This window comes from Ceratotherium simum, chromosome 3 (assembly GCF_057802395.1).
Source record: "Ceratotherium simum simum isolate JZ-2026a chromosome 3, ASM5780239v1, whole genome shotgun sequence".
Taxonomy (NCBI): Eukaryota; Metazoa; Chordata; class Mammalia; order Perissodactyla; family Rhinocerotidae; genus Ceratotherium; species Ceratotherium simum.
The window spans coordinates 87,213,324-87,235,995 of NC_141902.1; the positions used below are offsets into that span (position 1 = coordinate 87,213,324).

The following is a 22,672-nucleotide window of genomic DNA, read 5'->3' on the forward strand; positions in this document are numbered from 1 at the left end:
CGGCAGGGGGCATGAGAGCCTCGATTCCAGTCCCAGCTCTCATCACGCTCAGTGGCCTCCTGCATGCCATTCCCGCACCCTGATCTATAGCTTCTGCATCTCTGACGGGAGTGTTTGGGCTTCCTCTTAAACTCTTAGGAAGCTGTGCAGGGACCGAGGGCTTGGGGCAGCTGGGGAAGCCCGGGAAATCAGGGATGGGTCAGTTTGCAGCAGCACTTGCTCCTGGTGGGCTCCACGTGGGCCTTGTGCAGGGAGGGCTCAGGATCCGTGTGGCGTGTGGTCGCCGCCCTGAGAACGGAGGGGTCACTATGGCTGCACATGGGGAACTGGGCGTGGGGAACCGCATCGTGCTTTTGGGGATTTGGGGAGCTGGATCATTCTCAGCCTGTGTCCCAAGGAAGAAGGTGTGGCAAACACACTTTGAAAAGCATAGAAACAGCCCCAAAGCTTGGCTGTGTGAGCCAGGCTGGCTCCAGCCGCAGATGTGTTTGCATCTGTAAAACGAAGATAAAAATTCCTGCTCGTCAACTCAGAGTAGGTGTGAGGAGGATCCAGCATTCAAGCAGTTGGTAATCTGCACAGGCCGGGGGGGTGCAGGTGTATTATCACTGTCAGTATTTCTATTTCGGGGGGTGAGGCCCAGCCCGTGTGCCCACCCCTCTGCACCGCTGCTCCCCCACACCCACTTCCCGATGCCCTTGTGGGTGCACAGCCTTCCCCAGTCAGCCCCCTCGAGGCAGAACTCGCATCTTTGTTTGTCTTTGCGGCCTCTGGGCACTGCCTGGTGTGTGTGGAAGTACAAAAGGTCTGGAGGAGGAGGAGGAAGCAGCTTGGGGGCAGGCTGTGGTTGGCATCCCCCTCATCAGAGCACCTGGGAGGAGAGGGCTATTTAATGCCTCTAGGCCCCAGTTTGCCTATCTGATAAATGGGGATGGCAAATAGTCCCAGGGCTCTCATAAGGGTTAAAGGAGGTAATATACGATGTGTAGCAGAGTAAGTGCTCAATACACATTAGCTGTTATTTAAATATTAGCCTCCCCCACAAATTACTATTTAACCGTACAAAGTGAACACAAAACTGACTTGCACTGAGCTTCCTTCCAGTGTTCTCCGAACATCAGCTCCACTAGTCTCTCAACACCCCCATGGGAAGGTACCGAGGCATCTCCGTGGCACAGAGAGCAACACTGAGCTCAGAGAGGTTAGTGAATCTGCCCATGGCCACACAGCCACTGAGCCGCAGAGCTGGAATTTGACCCCAATCATCTGCTCCCAGACCACATACCTTTACACCCTCCCCACCACTGCCCCCAAAGCAAGGTCCACCACTTTGGTGAGATGCTCCAACTTGGCATTGCCCGGTGACACAAAGTCTGTCACCTGCAGCTTGTTGACACTGAATTCACCCCAGTTCTCTCTCTGGATGGGGAAATTTCAAGTGCCCTCATTTTTCTTTCTGTTCGTTTACTCATTAACAAGGGCAGAGGCAAACTTGTTGAATTGTGCTTCAGGACCACGAGTCTCTGATTCCACCATCTCCCAGAAAATGTCGGGGTGGAAGAACCATTTTGGGGTGCCTTGCAAACTGAAGGAAGAGATTGTGACAGGAGAAAAGGGAGTGTCCTGTGTGAGGTTAAGGTACAGCCAAGGTTAGGCAGCCCTGACCAAGGTGAGGCCACACAGGCTGGTGGGGCCGAGGGTCTCCAAGCAGAAGGGTGGGAACTCGGTTTGTGGCCTCCTCGATCCCGTCTCCCTCTGAAGAGCCAAAAGAATCCTCCCAGCCTAAGTCACCCCTGAGTGAAAACAGGTCCTTGTGAGGAGGTGGGAAAAGGGAGTAGGTGAAGTTGAGTAAATCTGGTCCTTTGGCCTCCGTTGATACTGGCATCTTCTGCAGAGGGGACTCAGGAGGGCCCAGGAAGGGGAAGAGAGAAAGGGGCGAGGCTTATGGTTCTGGAGGCTGAAGGTCTGAGAGCAGGGGGCCAGCATGGCGGGGGTCTGGTGAGAGCTCCCTTCCTGACTTGCAGCCTGCCTTCTTGCTGTGTCCTCACATGGCAGAGAGAGAGCTCTGGTGTCTCTTCTTATAAGGACACTAATCCCATCATGGAGGCCCCCCCTCATGACCTCATCTAAAACTAATCACCTCTCAAAGGCCACACCTCCTAATACCATCACACTGTGGGTTGGGGCTTCAACATGTGAATTTCGGAGGGACACATTCAGTCCATAGCACCCTCCCTGATGGAAGGTAGGTGGTGAGTGAGGTGGAGGGGCAAGTCATCCTGAGTGCCCTTGGGAAGTGTGGCCCCCAGACAGTCATGGTCCTGGACCCATCCAGATGGGCTGTGGGGGTGAGCCTGTGGGTGTGGGTGGACAGTGGATTAAGGGAGCTGCCCAGAGTCTGCTGATCAGAATCAAGGTGGAAAGGCGGATCAGGGCCCCAGCCAGGGCCCTAACCTGGGGAGGATGGTGGGGGGCTGAGGGCAGTCCCTGGGTTTCACTAGGGAGGAGGCAGAGGGAGGGGCTGGCTTCCATCCAATGCCCTTCCCATCCCCTGCCGGTGACTTCTAACCTCTGACCTCACGGGGGTTATATTTGTCCCCCTCTGAGACCTTTGTCAGGGACTCTGTTTGTTGAGTGTCCACTGCATTCCATGCACATCTCCTCATTTCATCCTCAGCAGCCCTCTAAGGCAGGTGCTGCCTCTACTTCACAGATAAGGAAACTGAGGCAGAGTCAAGTTCCCTCTACTGCTAGGTGACAGAGTGGGACTTTGAGCCACACACCATCCCTCCAGTGCCCATTCTGCCCATCACCCCACACAGCCAGTGTCTCCTTCAGACCTCTCCAGTTTGGGCCCAGTCCTGGGTGATAGCATCGAGAACATTCTCCAGGTGGCTGAGAAATGGGATCAGCAGGACTTGAAGGGAGTGGGGGCCAGAGGAGCTCACCGCTGCATGGAGCTGCCTAGGATTGGAGACTCTGGCTCCTGAGTGCAAGGGCAGCGGAGAGTGACCTCTGTCGCCACCTGGGGGTGGTGGGCAGAGCTGCCATGCCCCCTCTGAGGATTGCCTTGTTCCTACCAGGGCTGGGGGGTGGGAAGGGGGTAGAACTGAAGGAGCTGCATCGAGTGTTGAACAGAGAGGTGACAGGCCTTGTCTCCGGGGGCTGAGTGCTGGGCTGTTCAGGCTTGGCAGCTGTGTCCCTGCTGGGTTTGCTCCTCAGGAGAGCTGTCTCCCTCTCACAGCCCTATCTGCCTGCAGCCCCCTCCCGCCCGGAGGAAATGCCCCAGTCACACACTCCAGAATGTCCAGGCTCCAGAGGGCTCTAACTTGGCCCCTTTGTGACTGTTGAAAAGCAAATGACCCAACTCTAAAGGAGTGTGGCCCGTGGACCAGCAGCAGGGGCCTCCCCGGGGAGCCTGACAGAAATGCAGACCCTCAGCCCTGCCGAGGCCGCTGCGCCAGAGCCCGGCAGTCGGTGCACAGTGACTCTTGAGGAACGCTGCTCTGAACGGGGTTTTAAGAGCCATATCTGTGCTGGCAGATCCCTCTTGATGACCCCAGAGTGTGTGAGGGACCCTCTTTCAGGGCACCTCAGTGGGATTTCCGTCATGAGTTCCTATAGCTGGGACACTGCTCTGAGCCCAGTTTTCAAGGCTGTGAGGATAGCAGACCCCCATCACCACCTTCATAAGTGGGCCACCCCACATATCCCCCATTGTGTGCAGGCTGGTGCTGCCCTGTGTACCATGCCTGCCCCTTGCCTTGGAGCCCCTGCCCACTCCACGGGCTGTACCCCGAGAAATGGCCCCTTGGAACTAGTTTACTGGAGGCGAAGCCACAGAGAGCGTGTGGACCACAGGCCTCCTGGCTGGTCAGGGCTCTCAGCCTCACAGGAGGGGTCCTCAGGGAGAGGCTGAGGTCCCCCGCGGTGGTGTGGGCCCTTGCACCACACAGTGGCCAGTGAAGGGAACCGTGAACGCGCTAAGATTGTCTCATGACTTGGAGCTGCGAGAGCACGTGCCCTCGGGTCTGATGGGCTGGATTCCCATCCTGCCTCGGCGTCTTCCTCACAGCCTCGCTGAGCCTGGCGTTGCTTCTCTGCGAGGCGGGAAGGGCCATAGTGCCTGCCCGTGGGGCCGAGAGAGGCCTGCAGTGCCCATGGCACCGAGCCTGGACAGGGTGAGTTGGCTGTGACTTCAGTCTCTGCTGAAGGGACACCTGGCCCCTGGCGGGGAGCGGAGGCCAGTGCAGCTCCTGTCGCAGAGTCTGCTTGTAAAGGGACAGGCAGTGTCTCTTCTCTCCTCTGGGCATGGTGAGGCCAGAGGGCGGCCCAAGCCTGGACGCAGGTGGGGGCCCTGGGCTGGTGGGCCAGTGGGTGGTGGGCAGAGCCGAGTGTCCCTGAGTGCATGGGAGGCCTGTGTCCCTTCAGGCGGTTTTCTCCATATCTCCATAATTCTGAGAAAGCAGAATGGCGGGTCAGCACGCCCTGCTTCTGGATTACTGAGGCTGCAGGTGCAGGCGCTGTGTGGAGGCCGCTGACCCGAGATGGAGTGTGGTGGCCACTCCAGCCAGTCCCTCTGCACTATGTTCCTCCAAAGCGCTCATTCTGCCAGTGTCCCCTCCACACACCCCTCTCCCCTTCCACCACCAGGGCTCCCTGACCTTCTCCCGCACAGGCCAAGGTAGCACTTGCAGCCCACCGGTGGATGGCGCCCTTGGACGTCTTCTGTAGGTTAGGGAACATGAAGACAGCAGGGCCAGAGAATCTTCTGGCTGCCTTTGGAGGGAGACCTCCCCCCAGGAGCGCGCCTCTGTGGTAGGGAGACCACGCCCAGTGCTCACCACCCTGGGCCACGGGCGCCCCTTCACGGCAGTCACCGCCTGTTAGGCACCAAATCTGCTGCTTTAAGCCAGCACACTTCCTCAACTTAAAATAAAGCTATTAACATGGAAGATCTGTAGGTCTTCCATCAAATGTTTGTTTCTCCTAATACACATTTAAGTCAATACACCTCAAATTAAAAGAAGAAAACGTTCACCCAGATGCCGCCTGAAACGACATTGTTTGCCAGCACGTGACATACACAGGTCGAGTTGGGGGGAAATCCTGGATTTTAGGACTAGAGCCGGCTCCCCCATGTGGCTGCCCCATGCCTAAGCGTGTGACTCAGGCAGGTCACTGCGGCTCCATGAGGCCGGCGCCCGACCCTGCGGAGGTGGGCGCCCCATGAAACAGAGCATCCAGGCTTCCGGGCGCAGAGCCTCGCAGCACAGGCGGGCCCACGAGGGGCAGCCGCTGGGCCGGTTCTCCAGTTAGCCTGCCCACACGTGTTTCTGTCCCTGGTTTTATGCGCAACTTGATTTTATAGGTAAAAAGCCAGCACCAGAGAAGCATATGGGCTTTTCCAAGGTCATAAGCCAGGTTAGTGGCCCAGTGGCTGGAGCAATAGGTCCCTTGCCCTCTACTGACCACCCAGCATTGGGCTGTGACCCCAGAGCCCAGGCCTCCCAGCTGGTCGGCGGCCCCTTTGCTCCTGCAGTCTGTGTAGAAATTTCCCTCCTGCTGCCGGTCTGCATGCCTGGCCACATGTGCTCAGTACGGGCTGTGCAGAAGAATCCGGAAAGCTGGGAAAGGGCAGGTTCCATGTGTCCAGGTACAAGATTCAGAGGTGTTAAAGCCGCGGTTCTCAGGCGTAGTCATTTGTAGCTAATTACCACCAAGGTCTCAAAGCTTGCAAGTTTAAAAAAAAAAAAAGAAAACGCGAATTAGGGCAGATCCACAGTTACCACTCTCAGTTGCTTCCCAGCTTGCTTTCCTGAGCAGGATAGAGAGGGATGGAGATAGAGCAACCAAGAGGAAAGCTGCCCTTACTCTGCAGACGAGGTGATCAGAACCAGGCCGTCTGTGACCAGTGCTAATGTAATAATCATACTAGCCGGCATTCGTGCAGCTTCCGCTATCTGCCAGTGCCATCCTAAGTCCTTTCACACTTTCAGCAACCTCATGTGACAGATAGTATTATTATCCCATTTTCCAGATGAGTATAATGAGGCACAGAGAAGTTGAGTGATTTGCACAAGGCCACACAGTGGCAGAGCTCTAGACACATATTAACTAGTGGGGCTTAATTCCCTGCCAAATTTCTGGTGTGTTTGCCAAAATTCTTGAGGATGGCTGTGAAAGTGTCAACAGATGTCAAAGGTCCAAGGGTGGCCTGTCAGCTCCCACAGCCCTGCTGCCCAGACTCACCGACCATTCCTCTTCACGGGCTGGGAACTCCGGGAGGGCCCCCTGCTAGACTTTTGAGCATGTCAGTCTGCATGGGTGGCCACTTGGGGTCCTTAAAGACTGCAGAAGAATCTGGAAGGCCGGGAAGGGCAAGTTCCGCAGTTTAGCACCGCCTGCGGGAGCTTTTGTGCCATCTCTCCTCGGACGTGCAGTGTGGGTGGTGCCGTCTCAGACGAGGTGTCCTGGGCTATGCGCCTGCAGCCTGGCCCTCGGCGAGGGAGGCGGCCTGGGTTCGCTGCGCCTGCCCTCACGCGTGTCCCCTCGTTTCCCCACAGCCACCTCCCCGTGCAAGATCCTCAAGTGCAACTCTGAGTTCTGGAGCGCCACGGCAGGCAGCCACTCCCCGGCCGCCGACGACGCGCCCGAGTTCTGCGCCGCCCTGCGCACCTACGCTCTGTGCACGCGGCGCACGGCCCGCACCTGCCGGGGCGACCTGGCCTACCACTCGGCCGTCCATGGCATCGAGGACCTCATGAGCCAGCACAACTGCTCCAAGGATGGCCCCACGTCGCAGCCGCGCCTGCGCACGCTCCCGCCGCCGGGGGACAGCCAGGAGCGCTCCGACAGCCCCGAGATCTGCCACTACGAGAGGAGCTTCCACAAGCACGCGGCCACCCCCAACTACACGCACTGCGGCCTCTTTGGGGACCCGCACCTCAGGACTTTCACAGACCGCTTCCAGACCTGCAAGGTGCAGGGCGCCTGGCCGCTCATCGACAATAATTACCTGAACGTGCAGGTCACCAACACCCCTGTGCTGCCCGGCTCAGCCGCTACCGCCACCAGCAAGGTAAGGATGAGGCTGAGGCTGTGGCTGAGGCGAGGGCAGCCCTGCGGGGTCACACCACCCTGGCCCTGCTGTCAGGAGGGCCCAGACCTGACCCCGCAGATGCAGGGGCCTCCGGCACCACCACCAGCCCCAACCCACCCCCACCCCCACCCCTGCCTCCACCTCTTTCACACCCCCCACCCCCGCCACGTTCTTATTTTCAGTAAATGGGCAGATTATTTAGAAAAGAATGTTCTAGAGATTCTTTGTCATGACGTAAACCACCCTGGAACCACTTCTGCATAGTGTGGTGTTTCTCAAACTTCTGGACATCACCACTAGAGGTTTGTGAAAGCAGCATTCTGGGGTCAGAAACCAGCATACACATGTAGACTTTTTTTTTTTTTTTTGAGGAAGATTGGCCCTGAGTTAACATCTGTTGCCAATCTTCCTCTTTTTCTTTTTTCTCCCCAAAGCCCCAGTACATAACTGTATATGCTAGTTGTAGGTCTTTCTAGTTCTTCTGTGTGGGACACAGCCTCAGCATGGCTTGATGAGCAGTGAATAGGTCTGCGCCTGGGATCCGAACCCGAGAACCCCAGGCTGGTGAAGTGGAACGTGGGAACTTAACTCCTACACCACCAGGCCAGCGTCTAGACCTTTTTTTTTTTTTTTTTTAAACCGTGCAGGGTAGAACAGGGTAGCATAACCTAGCGTACATAAAAGGCAGTTTGCGAATGCATTGTATGTGGTAAGAGGAAATGTTTTAGGAAACAGTGTCTGTTGTGTGCATGTGTGCACATGGGTGTGTATGCACGCACCCGTGGGTTCAGATGTAAAATGGATTTCTCACTGGGGCTATAGTCCAAAAATTTTAGAATCACTTCCCAGAGCATTCAGTTTCAAACTTTCAGAATAGTCTTTTCTTGCCCCCAAACTATATTTTGGTAGAACTCCAGTGATGGAACCCGATCAAGAGGAGCCTCTCTACAGGGATGATCCCGTTGCTGCCCTCAGGGGGCTTACAGTGTAGTGGGAGCAAACCCCACCTGGACGAGTGGACCCAGCAGCCTCCTGGGGTGACAGTCCTGCCCATGGGTTCTCATATGGCTGCACGTTTACAAACTGAGCAGAATTGGGTCTGACACAAAATCTCTGGGTGGGGTCAGACGTGTTTTTTTAAAGCCCCCAGTGATTCTGGTGCATGGAGGGTGTTGGGGACGCTAGGTTGGAGGTAGAGGCTCTGGGTACAGTCCTGCCCTTTGTCTTTGCCCCACACCCACAAGGAAAAGCTGTAGCCTCAAAGCAAAAGGGGCCGCAGTGTCTGGAACGGGGGAAGACGGAACAAGGGAGGACAGAGAAGCAGCTCACTGAGCACTGCAGGGGCCACCCATGCAGCCTCTTCCTCCGCCCTTGGGCCGGCCCCGCCCTGCTGGGGCAACTCAGTTTGACACACCTGGAACCTGAGGCTCCAAGAGGCAAAGTGGCCTCCCACCCATGGTGCAGTCAGCCGGGAGCATGGAGCCAGGGTTCGACCTGGGCCCGTGACTTTGGAGCCCAGAATGTTCTCACTGCCAGGAGAGGCAATTCCCATCTGGAGCCCCAGAGGCCACCAAGAGCCGGTCATCTTCTGACCCAAGGAGGCCTCAGCATCTGCTCACAGGGCCAGAGTCAGAGGCAGCCACAATGTGGCCCGTGGCCCCGGCAATAAGACATTTCTATCCACCCCAGATTCTCCCTCCCTATCCACTTCCACAAGTGTCTCCTGTGATCTCAGGTTCAGACTCAGCCAGAGGGCGCGGCCTCAAGGCCTGGTGAGCTGGTGGGCTCTCAGAGCCACAAGATGGGGACACCTCTGCCCTCCTCCAGGCCGGCCCTCCAGAGCCCCCTGGGGTTTCCAGCTTGGCAGTGGGTCTGTTTTCCCAGGAAGAGCACGTTGCAAGGGAGCGTGCTGGGCAGCACCGGGCTGGCCCACAAGGGTGTTTCTGTTCCTTCCTGTCCCTCCACACCCCAGAGGAAGACAGTGAGGTGACTTGACAGCCAGGAAAATTCCTGCCACTTCCCTCTGCTCTGGTAGCCCTTGCATACCTGCAGAGGGTCTCTCTCTGGACCCAAGGGCTCAGCTGCCGGGTAGGAAACAAGCAGGTCTTGGCCCTGCACTCAACCTTACAGGCCTTTGGCAGCAGGCCATGAAGCCTAGTGGGCAGCAGACTTGTGGCCAGGCTGTCCCCACTCCCGGCCCTCCACAGACTGAGGGGTGCCCGCGTCAAGGACCCAGCGGCCTTCCTTTTGGCTCCTTCACCTACCCACCTCCCTCCCTAGAGCCAAGATAAATGAAGACTGGGAGCCTGAGACTGCAGCTTCTAAATCCAGCAGCAAACTTGCTGTCCCATCCTGGCAGGGGCACAGGGGAGATCTGAGGGCGTGAGAGGGCCGTGGACCTCAGGAGGCCTGTCCCTCCTGACCCAGGGTGGTGCAAGCACCAAATGTGATAACAGAGCCAACACAGACATGGGAGGAGTTGTGGTTGTGACCAGCGAGGCTGGGCTGCTGCCCCCATTGACTGGGGGGATGACGGGGTGGAGTAAGAGCCTTTAGGCCGCATACTAGTGGGTCCTGCAGGCTGGGGCGGTGTGCCTGGGCTTACAACCCCTGGATGCCACCCTCGGCTCTCCACTGACACACGCTGGGACCCTGAGCCCAGCAGTGCTGTCCAAAATCCAAATGGATTCATCATTCATTCCTTCATTCTTGTGTTCCATTCATTCAATTGGCCCACGTTTTTCAAATGCCTGCTCTGTTCCAGGCTCACTGCTGGACACTGTGGCCAGCAGAATTGCCCAAGCAGGGATGGGAGCACCTCCCTTCTGTCCCAGCATGGAGTTTCCAGAAGGGTGTGGGGCTCTGCGACAGAACTTGACCAGCCCAGCCCCTTTCTGCTGAAACCTGGGGCCACCTTGATCTTCCCAGCAGGCTGAGGACTTAGCAGCCTTCTGGACGCTCTGCTGGAGGCCCAACAGTGACAGAGTCAGTGTCTGTGGCCAGGCCAGTCTCAGGACCCAGGAGCCCGGGAGCCTTGTACTACCCTGGTGGAAACATCAGTGGCTAGGTCCCAGCGCCTTTGGCCTCCCCTGCCTGTTCTCTCAGGCCTCCATTACTCAGGTGTGTGTGTGTTCATTCATTGATTCAGCAAACCTTTACCAGATGCCTCTTGTGCAGGCTCTGTGCTCAGTATTCCCTCCTTCTCTGCAGCTCCCAGGCTAATAATGGAGAACAAAGACCCACAAAGGGGTGCTCGTGATGCTGAGGGCCTTAAGGGCCAGGCTTTGCCCAGAGCATTAGGGAAGGCTTCCTGCAAGTCCTCTCACCGAGCTTGCCCCTGAAGGACAGCAGTGGGCGGCAGCAGAGCCGGGCAGAGCATGGGAGAGGGGCCTGGAGCCTTGAGAGAGGCAAGAGAGACCAAGGGGCTTTTATCTCCGAGGTGATGGGGGTCTGGGGCTTTTATGACCCCACACACACATTCACAAGAGCCCTCTGCCGGACTCTTCTGCTCCCTGGACTCCACGGCCTCTCCCCTCAGCCGTGGTGCCTCACCCAGGGGCCTTTGCTCAGTTCCCATGACATTCGTGTTATCCAGCCCAGCCCATCCTTCTGTTCTTGTGGATGATCAAGATCCAGTGCTTTCCAGCTCAGGCTGACATTTTAGCCAGCTGTTCGCCCCCATGGGACTGCCTTTTTTGCCCAGCTCCCTGCTGCATGTCCCTCTTTCCAGCTGTGCTGGTAGCAGCCCATTTTACAGGTGAGGACACTGAGACTCAGGGAGGAGAGCTCAGGCCTCCCCCTCCCTAGCTCCTGGAGCACTTACCATTCTGTTGCACTTCAGCATTCATCCACTGGTCTGTGGCCCCCTCGGAGCGTGAGCTTGGACTGTTCTGTTCCCCGTGTGGACACAGCCCCTAGTCCCAGGTCTGGCACACAGCTGGGGCTCCACAAATAGTTGTTGGTGAAGCCCGGGCTCTGCCCTGTGCCCTGCTCGGTGGAGAGGGCCGCCGGCCCCTCTGGGAAAGGGGGCAGCAAAGACAGGAGCGGCAGCCGCGCCCGTGGCCGTGTTGGCAGCCAGCCGCCAGCTTTCGACAGGCTCCCTTCATGCTGTTACTTGTGGTTGAGTCCTGGCACCGGTGCCAAGAAGAGTCGAGCCGCCTGTCAGCCTTCCAGGAGACTGTCTCCACGAGAGATGGCGGTTAGAGCGAAACCAGCCTTTCCTGTTCCAGGGAGACTGATGGCACTTGGAAAGCAGCACCCCGCCCCCCCACCCCGAGTCTGTGTGGCCCTGCACACCAGGCAGGGACACCAGAGTCCCTCATCCCTTGCCCCCTCCCCCAATGGCAGGACCACCCACTGCCCAGACCACCCTGGCTGGCCCACCTCCCGGCCCCACACAGGCGGCCTCCACATCAGGGCGGGAGCCTTGGATGGAGAGAAGGAAGCAGCAGGAGGTAGACTGTGAAGTCGCCATTTTCTTAGATCAGAGAGGGTAGAGTAGTTGGATGCATAGGGCTGGAAGCAGGATGGAGAGGCTGTGGCCACCTTTGACATCCCACAGCAAGCCGGAAGTCCACCACCTCCCGGGACCAGGCTGTGACCTTGGGGAGGGAGATGGGGAAACTGAGTCCTGTGCCCACCTGGCTGTGCACATCAGGGTCTCCCAATGTAGCTCTCCATGGAATCCTTCAGAGCCTCCGGCCTTTGGCTTCGAGGTGCCAGCCCTTCCTGGTGCCCCATGAAGACAGCAGAATGTGACCCCCACCCACCTGGGCCAATCACCCTTCAGGCCCCACACAGACAGCGCCAAGGGCCCCGAGACTTCCAGTGGCCCATGTAAAGACTTTCCTTTCTTTTAAAGTCAGAGGGGAAAAATCAACATAATCCAATCTAGACCATATTAGTCTTTATACCAGTGCAGTCACAAAGTGTAATTTTTAATATTTTTGATGGAGGAAGGGTCCTGCGAAGGCCCAAGTGCCTTGAGTCCCCCAGAGTCTTACTGCATCCTGCCATTCGCCGAGTTCCTCTCAGATTTTCCTCTGAAGCCTGGCCAGAGTCTTCTCTGCATTCTCTCTGAAGGTCCCAGGCCCCTCGTGCTCTCCTGCCTGGTCACCTCTAAGCTTTACACCCTGTGGGGGACCTGCAGAGCAGTGACAACACAGAGCTGGGGACACTCCAGCCGGGGTCTGACTGCACTGTTGGCTTGCTCAGCCAAGAACTTTCCGCGGCCCCTAGGCCACCCTCACTCTAGTCCTCAGGCCTCTCCTCTCAGCACTGGCTCCTGAGGCCCCAGGCTGAGGCCACTCCCTGCCGGCTCCCCTCAGCCTCCTGGGCCTGTGGCCCCACCCCAGCCCCGCCCTCGCCTCTCCTGGCCGGCCTTTCTCTGACCCTCTTGTCTGAACGGAGGTCCTCCCCTTCCCCGTCAGAGCTGCTTTTGGTTTCCAGCAGGTTCGGGGTCTTGTCCCTGTCATACCCCCGCTGTTAGGCTGGAAACTCCCTTAGCGCTTCCCAACGCTGCCCTCCACCCCGAGCGCCGTCCCCTGCTGTCGTCATGCCCCTCCAACTGCCACGTCCCCTGGGGTGCCCGGGCAGAGAGCTCAGCCACAGCAGGCCATACGTGTCGTCAGCAGCCCCCTGCCCCTTGCTGGGGCCCCCTCGGCCCACAGACCCTCCGAGGAGGTGTGGTACCCCTCAGGGAGCCCTGTTAGCCAGCAGGCCAGGCCCTTTCTCCCCAGGGGAGGGAGGAGGTTGGAACTTGTTGGCGGGGGTGAGAGACCAAGACCTGGGAATGAGGGGTGGGGGGCAACGCAGGGGGTCCCAGAAGGCCTGGGCATCATCTTACCGCCATCACCCTGCCTCCCTCCCTGGCTTCGGGCTGGGAGTCCAGGTTCTAGCTCCCCTTGGTCTGTGGCAGGGGCAGTGGCCTTAGAGGCACCCAGAGCTACCAGTGGCAAAACAGCTGGCACCTGGGAGCAGGACCAGGGGCTGTTAACTCTTCTAATCTCGCTCACGTCTTCAACTCATACAGTCTTTCTAGTTAGGTTTCTGGAGGAGAGAGCAGCCAGACTTCTCACCCAGGATGACAGGGAGAAGCCCGCTCACTCTGCGGGCTGTTTGTGTCTCGTCCTTCTCCCAGGCCTCCCACCCTGTGGGCTTGTGGCTGACAAAGCCTAGGGGCTGGAAACCAAGAGACTCGTCCCAGCTTTTGCCTCTTGCTGGCTGTGTGACTTTGGGCAAGTCACTTTGCATCTCTGAGCCCAAATGTCCTCGTCTGTAAATGGGAGATAACATCACCCTCCCCTGCAGTGCCACCCAGGACTGCAAGTAATGAACTCAGTGCCCAGCACACCAGATGGAGCGAATGTGCCTATGTGTGTAGTTCTCAGGAGGACAGTTACTAATGGAGCTGCTCAGCCCAGCCCCTCACCCCGGCTGCAGGCTCCAGTAGAAACCGGCCTCCCTGCTCCGGCCCAGCTAGGGCTGCGAGTTCAACCTGGAGCCCCCATCTCCCTTTCCCTGATTGGCACCTTCCTCTCCCTCTTCCTCCTGCTCATCTCCAAGGCTGGGTGACCCTCAGGGCAGCCCTGCCCCAGTGGCCTCTGCCTGCGTGCATCTTGCCTGCTCGGTCTTTCTTTGAGCATCAGTCTCTTCTATTCCCCCTGCTGGTGTGCTCAGCCCCTGGCTTGCGGTCCTTTCTCAGGAATTCTGCTGCAGGTCCACTGGTGGCATGAGAGATGTTAGATCGTTGTGGACCATATTAGTTTCCTGCTGCTGCTGAAACAAATGCCACAAACTAAGTGGTTCAAACAAACTGAAATTTATTCTCTTATAATCCTGGAGGCAAGAAGTCTGAAGGAGTCTTACAGAGCTTAACATCAAGATGTTGGCAGGGCCGGTCCTTCTGGATGCTCCAGGGGAGAATCCATTCGTCGCCTCTTCCACCTTCTGGGGTTTGCCGGCGTCCCTCAGCTTGTGGCCACATCACTCCAGTCTCTGCCTCTGTGGAAACATGGCCTTCTCCTCTTCTGTGGTCAAATCTCCCTCTGTCTCCATCTTACGAGGACACTTGTGATTATATTAGGGCCCAGCCAGATAATCCAGGGTAATTTCTCCATCTCAGTATCCTTAACCTAATCACATCTGCAAAGTCCTTTTTGCCACATAAGGTGACATTCGCGCGTTCCAGGGATTAGGGCCTGATATGTTGGGAGCTGTTATTCAGCCTACTACAGTGGATAAAGACCTTTTATTTTTAATTAGCTGTGCTTTTTTATGGTTTATTTATATGGTTCTACACGTAGTAAATAAGCTGGTTTTCTGTTTAGGGTAGCAGTCTAAAGTTCCCATGAGTCGATTTTTTATTTTTTTAAGGAAAAAAGCAATTTACTTTAAAGAAAAATATGAAGTGCATAATAGCGCAGGTGGAACTGAACTGGGATCAAATGGGGAAGGAGGTCTGGGGCTCCTCCCGTCCCTCCTCTCGGTCCAGAGCGTTGTAAGATGGGGCTGGGCGTCCGGCCCCTGCAGTTGTCGGCATGGCCTGACCCCCTCTCTCTGCCGCCTTCCCCGCAGCTCACCATCATCTTCAAGAACTTCCAGGAGTGTGTGGACCAGAAGGTGTACCAGGCCGAGATGGACGAGCTCCCGGCCGCCTTCGCCGATGGCTCCAAGAACGGCGGGGACAAGCATGGGGCCAACAGCCTGAAGATCACGGAGAAGGTGTCCGGCCAGCACGTGGAGATCCAGGCCAAGTACATCGGCACCACCATCGTGGTGCGCCAGGTGGGCCGCTACCTGACTTTCGCGGTCCGCATGCCCGAGGAGGTGGTCAACGCTGTGGAGGACCGGGACAGCCAGGGCCTCTACCTCTGCCTGCGGGGCTGCCCCCTCAACCAGCAGATCGACTTCCAGGCCTTCCACGCCAACGCCGAAGGCCCCGGCACCCGCAGGCCCGCGGCTGCCAGCCCCGCGCCCGCGGCCCCCGACACCTTCCCGTACGAGACGGCCGCGGCCAAGTGTAAGGAGAAGCTGCCCGTGGAGGACCTCTACTACCAGGCCTGCGTCTTCGACCTACTCACCACAGGGGACGTGAACTTCACGCTGGCTGCCTACTACGCCCTGGAGGACGTGAAGATGCTCCACTCCAACAAGGACAGACTGCATCTCTACGAGAGGACTCGGGAGCCGCCGGGCCGCGCGGCCGCTGCAGGGCTGTCCCCCGCCCCCTGGCCCCTCCTGGGCAGCCTCCTGCTCCTCACCCTGCTCCCTGGGCTCCTGGAGGCCATGGCCGCATAGGGCGCAGAGCGAGGTGCTGCCTGTCCCCGAGCCGGCCAGTGGCCGCAGAAGGGCTAGCGGCTGCCCCGTGGCCCCAGGGTCTCTGCAGGGGTCACAGCAGAGGCAGCCGCTGGCCGGCGGGCTGTGGGACAGTTACCTCAGAGCAGCCTTGGGCTGTCCGCTGGCAAGGGCGGGGGGCGTGGGGTGGCCCCCCGCCCTCTCTAGGGCCCGTGACACGGTTGTGGTGACTGGTGCTGTGATGTCTGTGACAGTAGAGCTGTGTGAGAGGGAGAGCTGCTCCCCTCCGCCTGCCCCACAGTGTGAATGTGCAAAACAGAGCCCCTCAGGCTGAAGCCCCCCACCCCACCAGAGACACTGGGAAAGGCCAAGAGTCGAGCTCCTCCCACCCCCTTGCAATGCACTGAACAGGCCCGGCTGACTGCTGCACGCGCCTTCGTGGGGCCACCTGTGCCCGCCGCACGCACACACTCTTAGACGAGCACACTCGCACATACTAAGCCGGTGGGGCCGAGGCCTCCGCGAGGCTGGACCCCCAGGCAGGGCCTCCTTTTCCTTTGGGCCTTAGGACACCCCTGGAGTGCTGCTCAGCATCTTTAGCAAATTGATGTACCCCTTTGGCCTAAAGGTTGTGCCCTCCTGGTGCCTTCCTGCCTGTGGCCTCCCCGTGAGCCGAGGGGAGACCGTGTACACCCTGCCTGCTGTGGGCATGGGTTCCGGCCCCGGTCACCAGGCCCCTGCCTCTGGAGCCCCACAGCTGGGGGATGATACATGTTGGCACGTGCTCTGAGAGACGCCACTCGTGGGCTCAGATGCCCTTCTCTGGCCCCTCCCCCGGGCCCCCCATTCCCCACTGTGCTTAGGAAGTCAAGTGCTTGTTTCTAAATGTCTAAACAGAGAACTACCCTTTGATTTCTGTTTCTTTCTCTGCGTCAGATGACAAGAGCCCCTGGGCAGGGGAGCTTGGGCCACAGGGCGTGGGCAGGAGACCCAGGGGATAGGGCCAGCTGGCCTGCCCTGATCCTCTGCTTTCTCCTCACCTGCCCCCCCAAGCCCCACTCCCTGCCCCGTCCACCCAGGTCTGCATTCTGGGGAGAGGATCAGGGTCTAGAAGGCCTCCCAGCCCTGAGCATCCCTGGCAGAGTCTCTTCCGTCCAGTCCCTTCCCTGAAGCCCCGTGGCCCCAAAGCCAGGAGAGACTTGCTGCCGGGAGCCCCGGCTCCCACCTCACGTCAGCCCGGGCTGCCCACATGTCTAAGGAGCCCTGAACCAGTCCCGCCTCTGCTGCTGTTCAGAGAACCCCAGAGACCAACGCTGGGCTGGGCTCTGCTCCAAAGTTACGGCCGGGCCCCAGAGGGCGACTGTCCCAGAAGCCCCACAGCCCCACAGTGTCCCCACCCACCCGTTGGCACCCGCGGCAGCCCCTCTGCTGTTCCCCAGGGACCTCTCATACACTGGCCCAGGAGGCTGTGGACATGTCCCCGCCTCCCCCTCCAAGAGGTCCCCTCTCTCTGCCAAACCCGGGCGGGCGGGGCGAGGCCCCTGCTGGTTTCGATGGTCCCTATGTTGGAAGTAAAAAGTGAAGCACTTTATTTTGGTTGTGTTTGACCGCGTTCTGCTTGGAAGTGGGGACCCCTCACTGCGTCCTTGTGTCCGCGACCTGTGTGGAGTGTCACTGCGTGTACATACTGTAAATTATTTATTAATGGCTAAATGCAAGTAAAGTTTGGGTTTTTTTTGTTTTGTTATTTTCTTTTGGACTGTGTATTGGAGTTTGTTTTCTGAACAGACTTTCGTTCCTTTGTGGGGTGGAGAGGTGACCTCAGTGATGGGTGTCCCCTTACAGTGTGTATTTGGGGAGGCAGCTGGCGTGTGTCCGAGTGTATGTATGAGGGTTGTGAATGCGTGTGGAGGACGTAGCAATTTAACAACCAAAGCCCCCTGCTTCTCTAAAATTACATTTTCTCCTTGCGGTGGGCTGCCTTTGGGGCTTGAGGGGCCTGGGCTCCCTGCTCTGGCGAAGCCAGAGCACAGTCTCGCAGACCAATGGCCACATGCAGAAGGACATAAAATGCCCTGTGGGTGAGGGTGGGTGGGCCAGCCTGAGATCCAGGATCACTCCATCTCAGCTGCCACCATCAGTCTAGGACCCCCAGACCTGAGATTGTCACTGCCACGCTCCCGAGGGTCCCCTCCTCGCACGCCTGGAGAAGAATGACAGCATGACCAAGGGAGCCCCGTCCACATTAGCATGAGAAGGACCAAGGCTTGCTTCGGGCTGGTTTGCTGCTCGCTGCCATCACGTTTCATCCTTTGAAACTACCCAATGAGGAAGAAATTCATACCCGTTTTACAGATGGAGAAAAGGAGCCTCAGAGATGACGTGATTTGCCCAGGGTTCTTAGCAAGAGCAAGGCCAAGATGTACACCTAGGTCTGTTTTGCCCTGAAGTTCCTGCTCTTAGCATTAAATACCGTGAGGCAGAATAGCAGCCCAGTTAAGCCAGGCCACATCCCAGCTTCTCCACTTTCCTAGCTGTGTGACCTTGGGCAAGTCACTTAACCTCTCTGAACCTCCATTCCCTCCTCTGTAAAATGGGGAGTTCCTATCACATAGGGTGGTTTGGAGATTCAGTGAGTTAATTCCTACAAAGTACTTAGGACAGGACCTGGCACATAGTGAAGGCCCAGTGTTGGTGTCATTATCCCAAAGCAAGAGGGTTGAGTGAGACGGTGGGTGGGAAGAGAGGGGAGAGGGCCGCATAGACACTAGAAGCTTGGGAGGGAGGCTAGCAAGGGGAGGAATCTAGAGAGGGAGCATTTACACAGTCCCAAGCTGAAGAGGAAGGCCAAAAAGAGAGGACTTTCTAGAGCCCTACACAGGCTCCCAGAAAAAACATGGGAGTCTGGGCTTTGGGAAGAAGAAACCAGACTAGAACGGATAAAGAAGGCTAGAACAAACCCACGCGTCTTACCCAGTTGCCCACTGTCAGTACGGTAGGCCTCCCACGCTCAGTAGTAACTGGGATGAAATAACAACTTACGGGAGAGGCACCACCAAGGAGCAGAGCCGTTGGCCCTCAGCCAGGGCACACGGGAGAAAAAAAAATCCCTCGCTCACCATCCGATGAAAACGCTATGGCACTTGCCAGAAAATATTCTTGGTTTGGAATTTGTTCAGGACCCTAAATTTAACCAGCTGCAATTCTTTTCCAAGTGCACTGTGACGGGTGGCCCTCACGAACATGGAAATTTGCGTTTCATCGTGAACATGGAACACAGAGTCTTGAGCTGAATGTTGCCCAAGAAGTGGCTTCGTCTCGCACCGTGGGCTCAGCGTGGAGCGGAGACTCCTCTGTGCCAGCTTAATCGGGGCCAGTCGGCCTGGAGGGAAACGCGTTGGCAGATGGAGGGACAGGCTCCGCTCCTCGCCCCATCCCATCTTGCTGCCAGGCGGTGAGAACTCCTGGAGATGTTGTTTGGGGAACCAGAATTTGTAAGGATTGAAGACAAGAGAGAAAGGCCTATTAAAAACAAATGAATGAGGGTAATTTATAACAAAGGGGGCAAATTGTGGGATGAAAATAATTACCAGACACTTGGGCAGGGACGCGTCCGAGCCAGGCAGGACTGGGGCTCCTCAGGGTAGTGCCAGCAAGCCGCATGGAGCAGGGGTGGCACCGGGTCTCGGGCGGCAGGCCGACTTGGCGTCCCAACTGGCTCTGCCTGTCGCTAGCTGTGTGGTCTCCCTCGGATTTTTTGAGCCTTATATTCCTTATTTGTAAAATGCAATTATGAGTACCTACCTCCCAAGGTCATTTTAGAAATCCAGTGAGCTTAACGCTCATAAATTGCCTCGAACACGGGCCCTGGCGCGGTGCAGGGAGGTTGCCAAAAATGGCGATCCCCTCCCTTTGCAATTGCCTGTGTTCATTTGTTCATAACTCTGTCAGGGTCACGTGTGCTGGGGGAATACAGCAGAGATCCATAGAGACCATCTTGCATTCTTGTTGGGGAGACAAGCCAATAAACAAGTAGTTATGTAATCGAACGTCCCGTGGTGACGAGCAACAGGAAGGAAGGGGTTAAGTGGTTGGAGGCTCTGAGTGGGTTACACCCTGGATTGGGGGAGGGTGAGGAGGAGCTTTCATCGCTGGTGGAGTCAGGGGGACCTCTGGCTAGCTCACCTGTGTGAGTTTTGGGAACAAGCCATGCAAAGATCTGGGAGAACATTCTAGGCAGAGAGAACAGGGAGGGTACAGCTGCAGCCTGGAGAGTTTAAGCGGCAGCAGGAAGTGATGTGACTGGTCAGCAGTGAGTGGACGGATCAGGGTCCAAAGTGAGGCCACAGAGCTGCTGGAGCATGGCAGGCCTCACCCCCCGGGGAGAACTTGCTGTTTTATGCCAGTTGCCATAGGAAGCCATTAGCAGGCTCTGAGCCTGGGAGTGATGTGTCTGACTTGGGTTTTAAAGGAATCATTCTAGCTGCTGAAGAGAGCAGAGTGGGGAGAAAGAGGAAGTCAGGGGCTACTACATAAAGCCAGTCAGAAGTGGGATGGCAGAGGCAGTGCCAGAGATGATCCAAATGATCAGCTATGGGGTTTAATATAAAGGTGGAGCTGACAGTGTTTGGGGAGGGAGAGAACTTGAGAGACCAAGATGTTGCCTCCAAGTGTGGAGTTGACCACCTGGGTAAACCATGGTGCCACTTATGAGCCTGGGAAGACCACGGGAGGACTGAGTGTGGGACACTGAAATCAAAATTTTACTTTGGGATACGTTAGAAAGCATGCATAGCTGGATTATTTTTTAATTTTTAAATTTAAATGATGTAAACTTAGAGCAAATTTTTAAGGAGTGCGGTGCTCATAGAATAAACTTCCAAAACAAAGGAAGATGTGTTATTGGTAGTTGAACAAGCCAATCGCAAAGCCGTGGTTGGTAGGAAGACTGGCAAATGTCTCCTGGCTGTCACCTGGGGCTAAAGGTGTCCGAAAGCAGATTCTCCAGCGGAGAATCTTGGGAGCCCCAAGGCTTGCTGTGGCCTAGGCCATACTCTCGGAAAGGGACACCTGGGTTCACTAAGATTGGGCTTTACAGCAAATACTGAGTTATGCGTGGACCGAAGTTCTGATCCTGACGAGGAAGTTGATGGTAAAATTTAAAAACAGGAAGTTAAAAGAATAGCAGGGAAACCTGGGAGGGGCACTTTCAACTCCCCGCAGCTACTGGACGATGCGTTGGAGCCTCTGTGGGCTAGAAGGAATCATTCAGCTCCTGGCCTTGCCACTTGCTGGCTGTGTGACCTGGAACCTCAGGTCCTTCAGCTGCAAAATGAAGGTGGTGGTTCCACTGCAGGGTGCTTGGGAAGACTGATACAAAACACGATAAGAGAGAATATAGGGAGAAAGCACCAAGCAAACCATGGGCACCCAACAAGTGTTGACTCTGCCTCCTTCTCATCCCACCAGGTCACACCACCCTCATGGATTCATTCCTCGGGCCAGCCTCCAGGGGGCAGCTTCTACATGCCAGGCAGGCCCCAGTCCCTGCTTGCTCCTAGGCTGACTGATGAGATGTAGAGAGAGGGCATCTTGAAGGAAAGGCCCACAATTAGCCTCACATACCTGTGTCTCCCACCCGACACTCAGGGTGGGGACCCTACTTGGTTCACTGTCCTGTTCCATGTACTCATCTCTTAGGCCTGGTCCAGAAACCACATCTCTTTGGTCTGATTGGCCTTACTTGTCAGACTCTTGAAACAATGGAAGAGCTCTTTATCCAACTCCCATTTGGGCTAAAGAAGCTTGTGTTCTGACCAGGGGTCAGTGGGCACGCCCACCCCCAATCAGGAGTCTAAGGACCTCTAATTCCATGCAAGCGCCCATTGTCCCTGGGAAACCATCACCTCCTGAATCTGTGGAGCCAAAGACCCCACCACCTGTTTCAACAGCCTCCCCTTAGCTACGTTCCCCGTCCTTCCGGGCTTTCTGGCACTGTTGACCAAACGTTTAATCCTTTCCTGCCTGTGAGGTGGGACTAGCATGAGAGCCCCGAAGGAGAGTAACAGAAGTGAATACTCTCAGAAAGTCCCAGCAGAACAGACTTAATTAAGAGATTGTAACAGGCGGCCAGGGTGCAAGGCACGGGGGTGGAGGCGGGGGTGTTCCTGGAATCAGGGGACACAACCCCCGACAGCCTAGAGGCCAAGGCAGGCATGTCACCTGGCATCACTCCATCCTTGCCAGAGCAATGCTGGGAAAGCTCATGGATTCTCCCACATCTGAACTCACTCCCGCTCCCCTCGTCCCTCCCTCCCACAGGAATCAGAGCCCTCCCCAGGCTATTGCCTTTAGCCAAAGATTTGCCAGGAGAAGAGCCAAGACACACTCAGAACCTATCTGCTGGAAACGGTCTGGGGAAGGGGTCTCACGCTCGCTCTAGGCTCTGGCTGTGCACCAAGAGCAGCATCACAGGGGCTGAGGCTGGGGCAGTTTACTGACATTAGGAAGCTGGCTCGGGCCGAAAGGAACACGCTGAAAGTAGGACTCTACAGGGATTAAGAAGGTTGGAAATGGGGGGAGTAGCAGTCCCCAAAGCATGCCCTAGACAAAACAGTGCAAAAGCTTGGTCCATTGAACCAGCGCTACCCTGCCCAAGGCCAAAGACTCACCTGAGGGGAGTGACCTTGGGTTTGGTGGGCCTGGATGGCCAGGGATGGGCAGTGGTGTGGGAAGGGGGACCCTTGGGCAGAGGGAAGAGCCCAGGTTCCAGGACCAGACCTGGCCCAGGACCCCAGCTCTGCCACCTACAGATGGTGTGACAGGGGCTAAGTTGTAATCACTCTTGGAATCAGTTTTCTCAACCGTGGGGGGATAATGACAGCACCTCCCTCACATTGTCTTCCTGGAGATTAAATGCCTACATCTGATCCTGCCCTGAGTCTTGCAATTGCTTTGACAATTTTCACAATAACCCTAGAAGGCCGGATACCATTACCCTAGTTTCCAGATGAATACCATGCCACCCACCTGCTCCTCCCTCGAGGGCAGAGAAGGGGCTCAGAGCACCAAAGGAAGGGTGGAGCCAGTCCAGGGCTTGGGGTCTGAAGTGAGCAGGAATGAGGCGAGACTCCCACCTGGAGGCTGGGTGAGTAGGGGGCCTTCAAACCTGCACCCTGAAGAGAAGGAGAATAGGAGAAAGTGTCCCCAGAGAGGCTCAGGGTTTGAGGAAGAGATGGCTCAAGGCTGACCATGGGTTCTCGGCTGGGTTACTGC

The 22,672-nt window shown here is 56.9% G+C and overlaps 1 protein-coding gene across 1 annotated transcript in view; it reads left to right on the forward strand.

Annotated features, from left to right (window-relative positions):
- The window catches only part of RGMA (repulsive guidance molecule BMP co-receptor a), a 44,861-nt gene extending 27,712 nt beyond the window's left edge, over positions 1 to 17,149 (forward strand). Inside the window, exons 3-4 of the mRNA XM_004432016.3 lie at positions 6,567 to 7,081; positions 14,678 to 17,149. Coding sequence (XP_004432073.1) covers positions 6,567 to 7,081; positions 14,678 to 15,400 — 1,238 coding nt within the window. The 3' untranslated portion in view covers positions 15,401 to 17,149. The remainder of the gene's footprint in view (positions 1 to 6,566; positions 7,082 to 14,677) is intronic.
- The last annotated feature ends 5,523 nt before the right edge of the window (positions 17,150 to 22,672 follow it).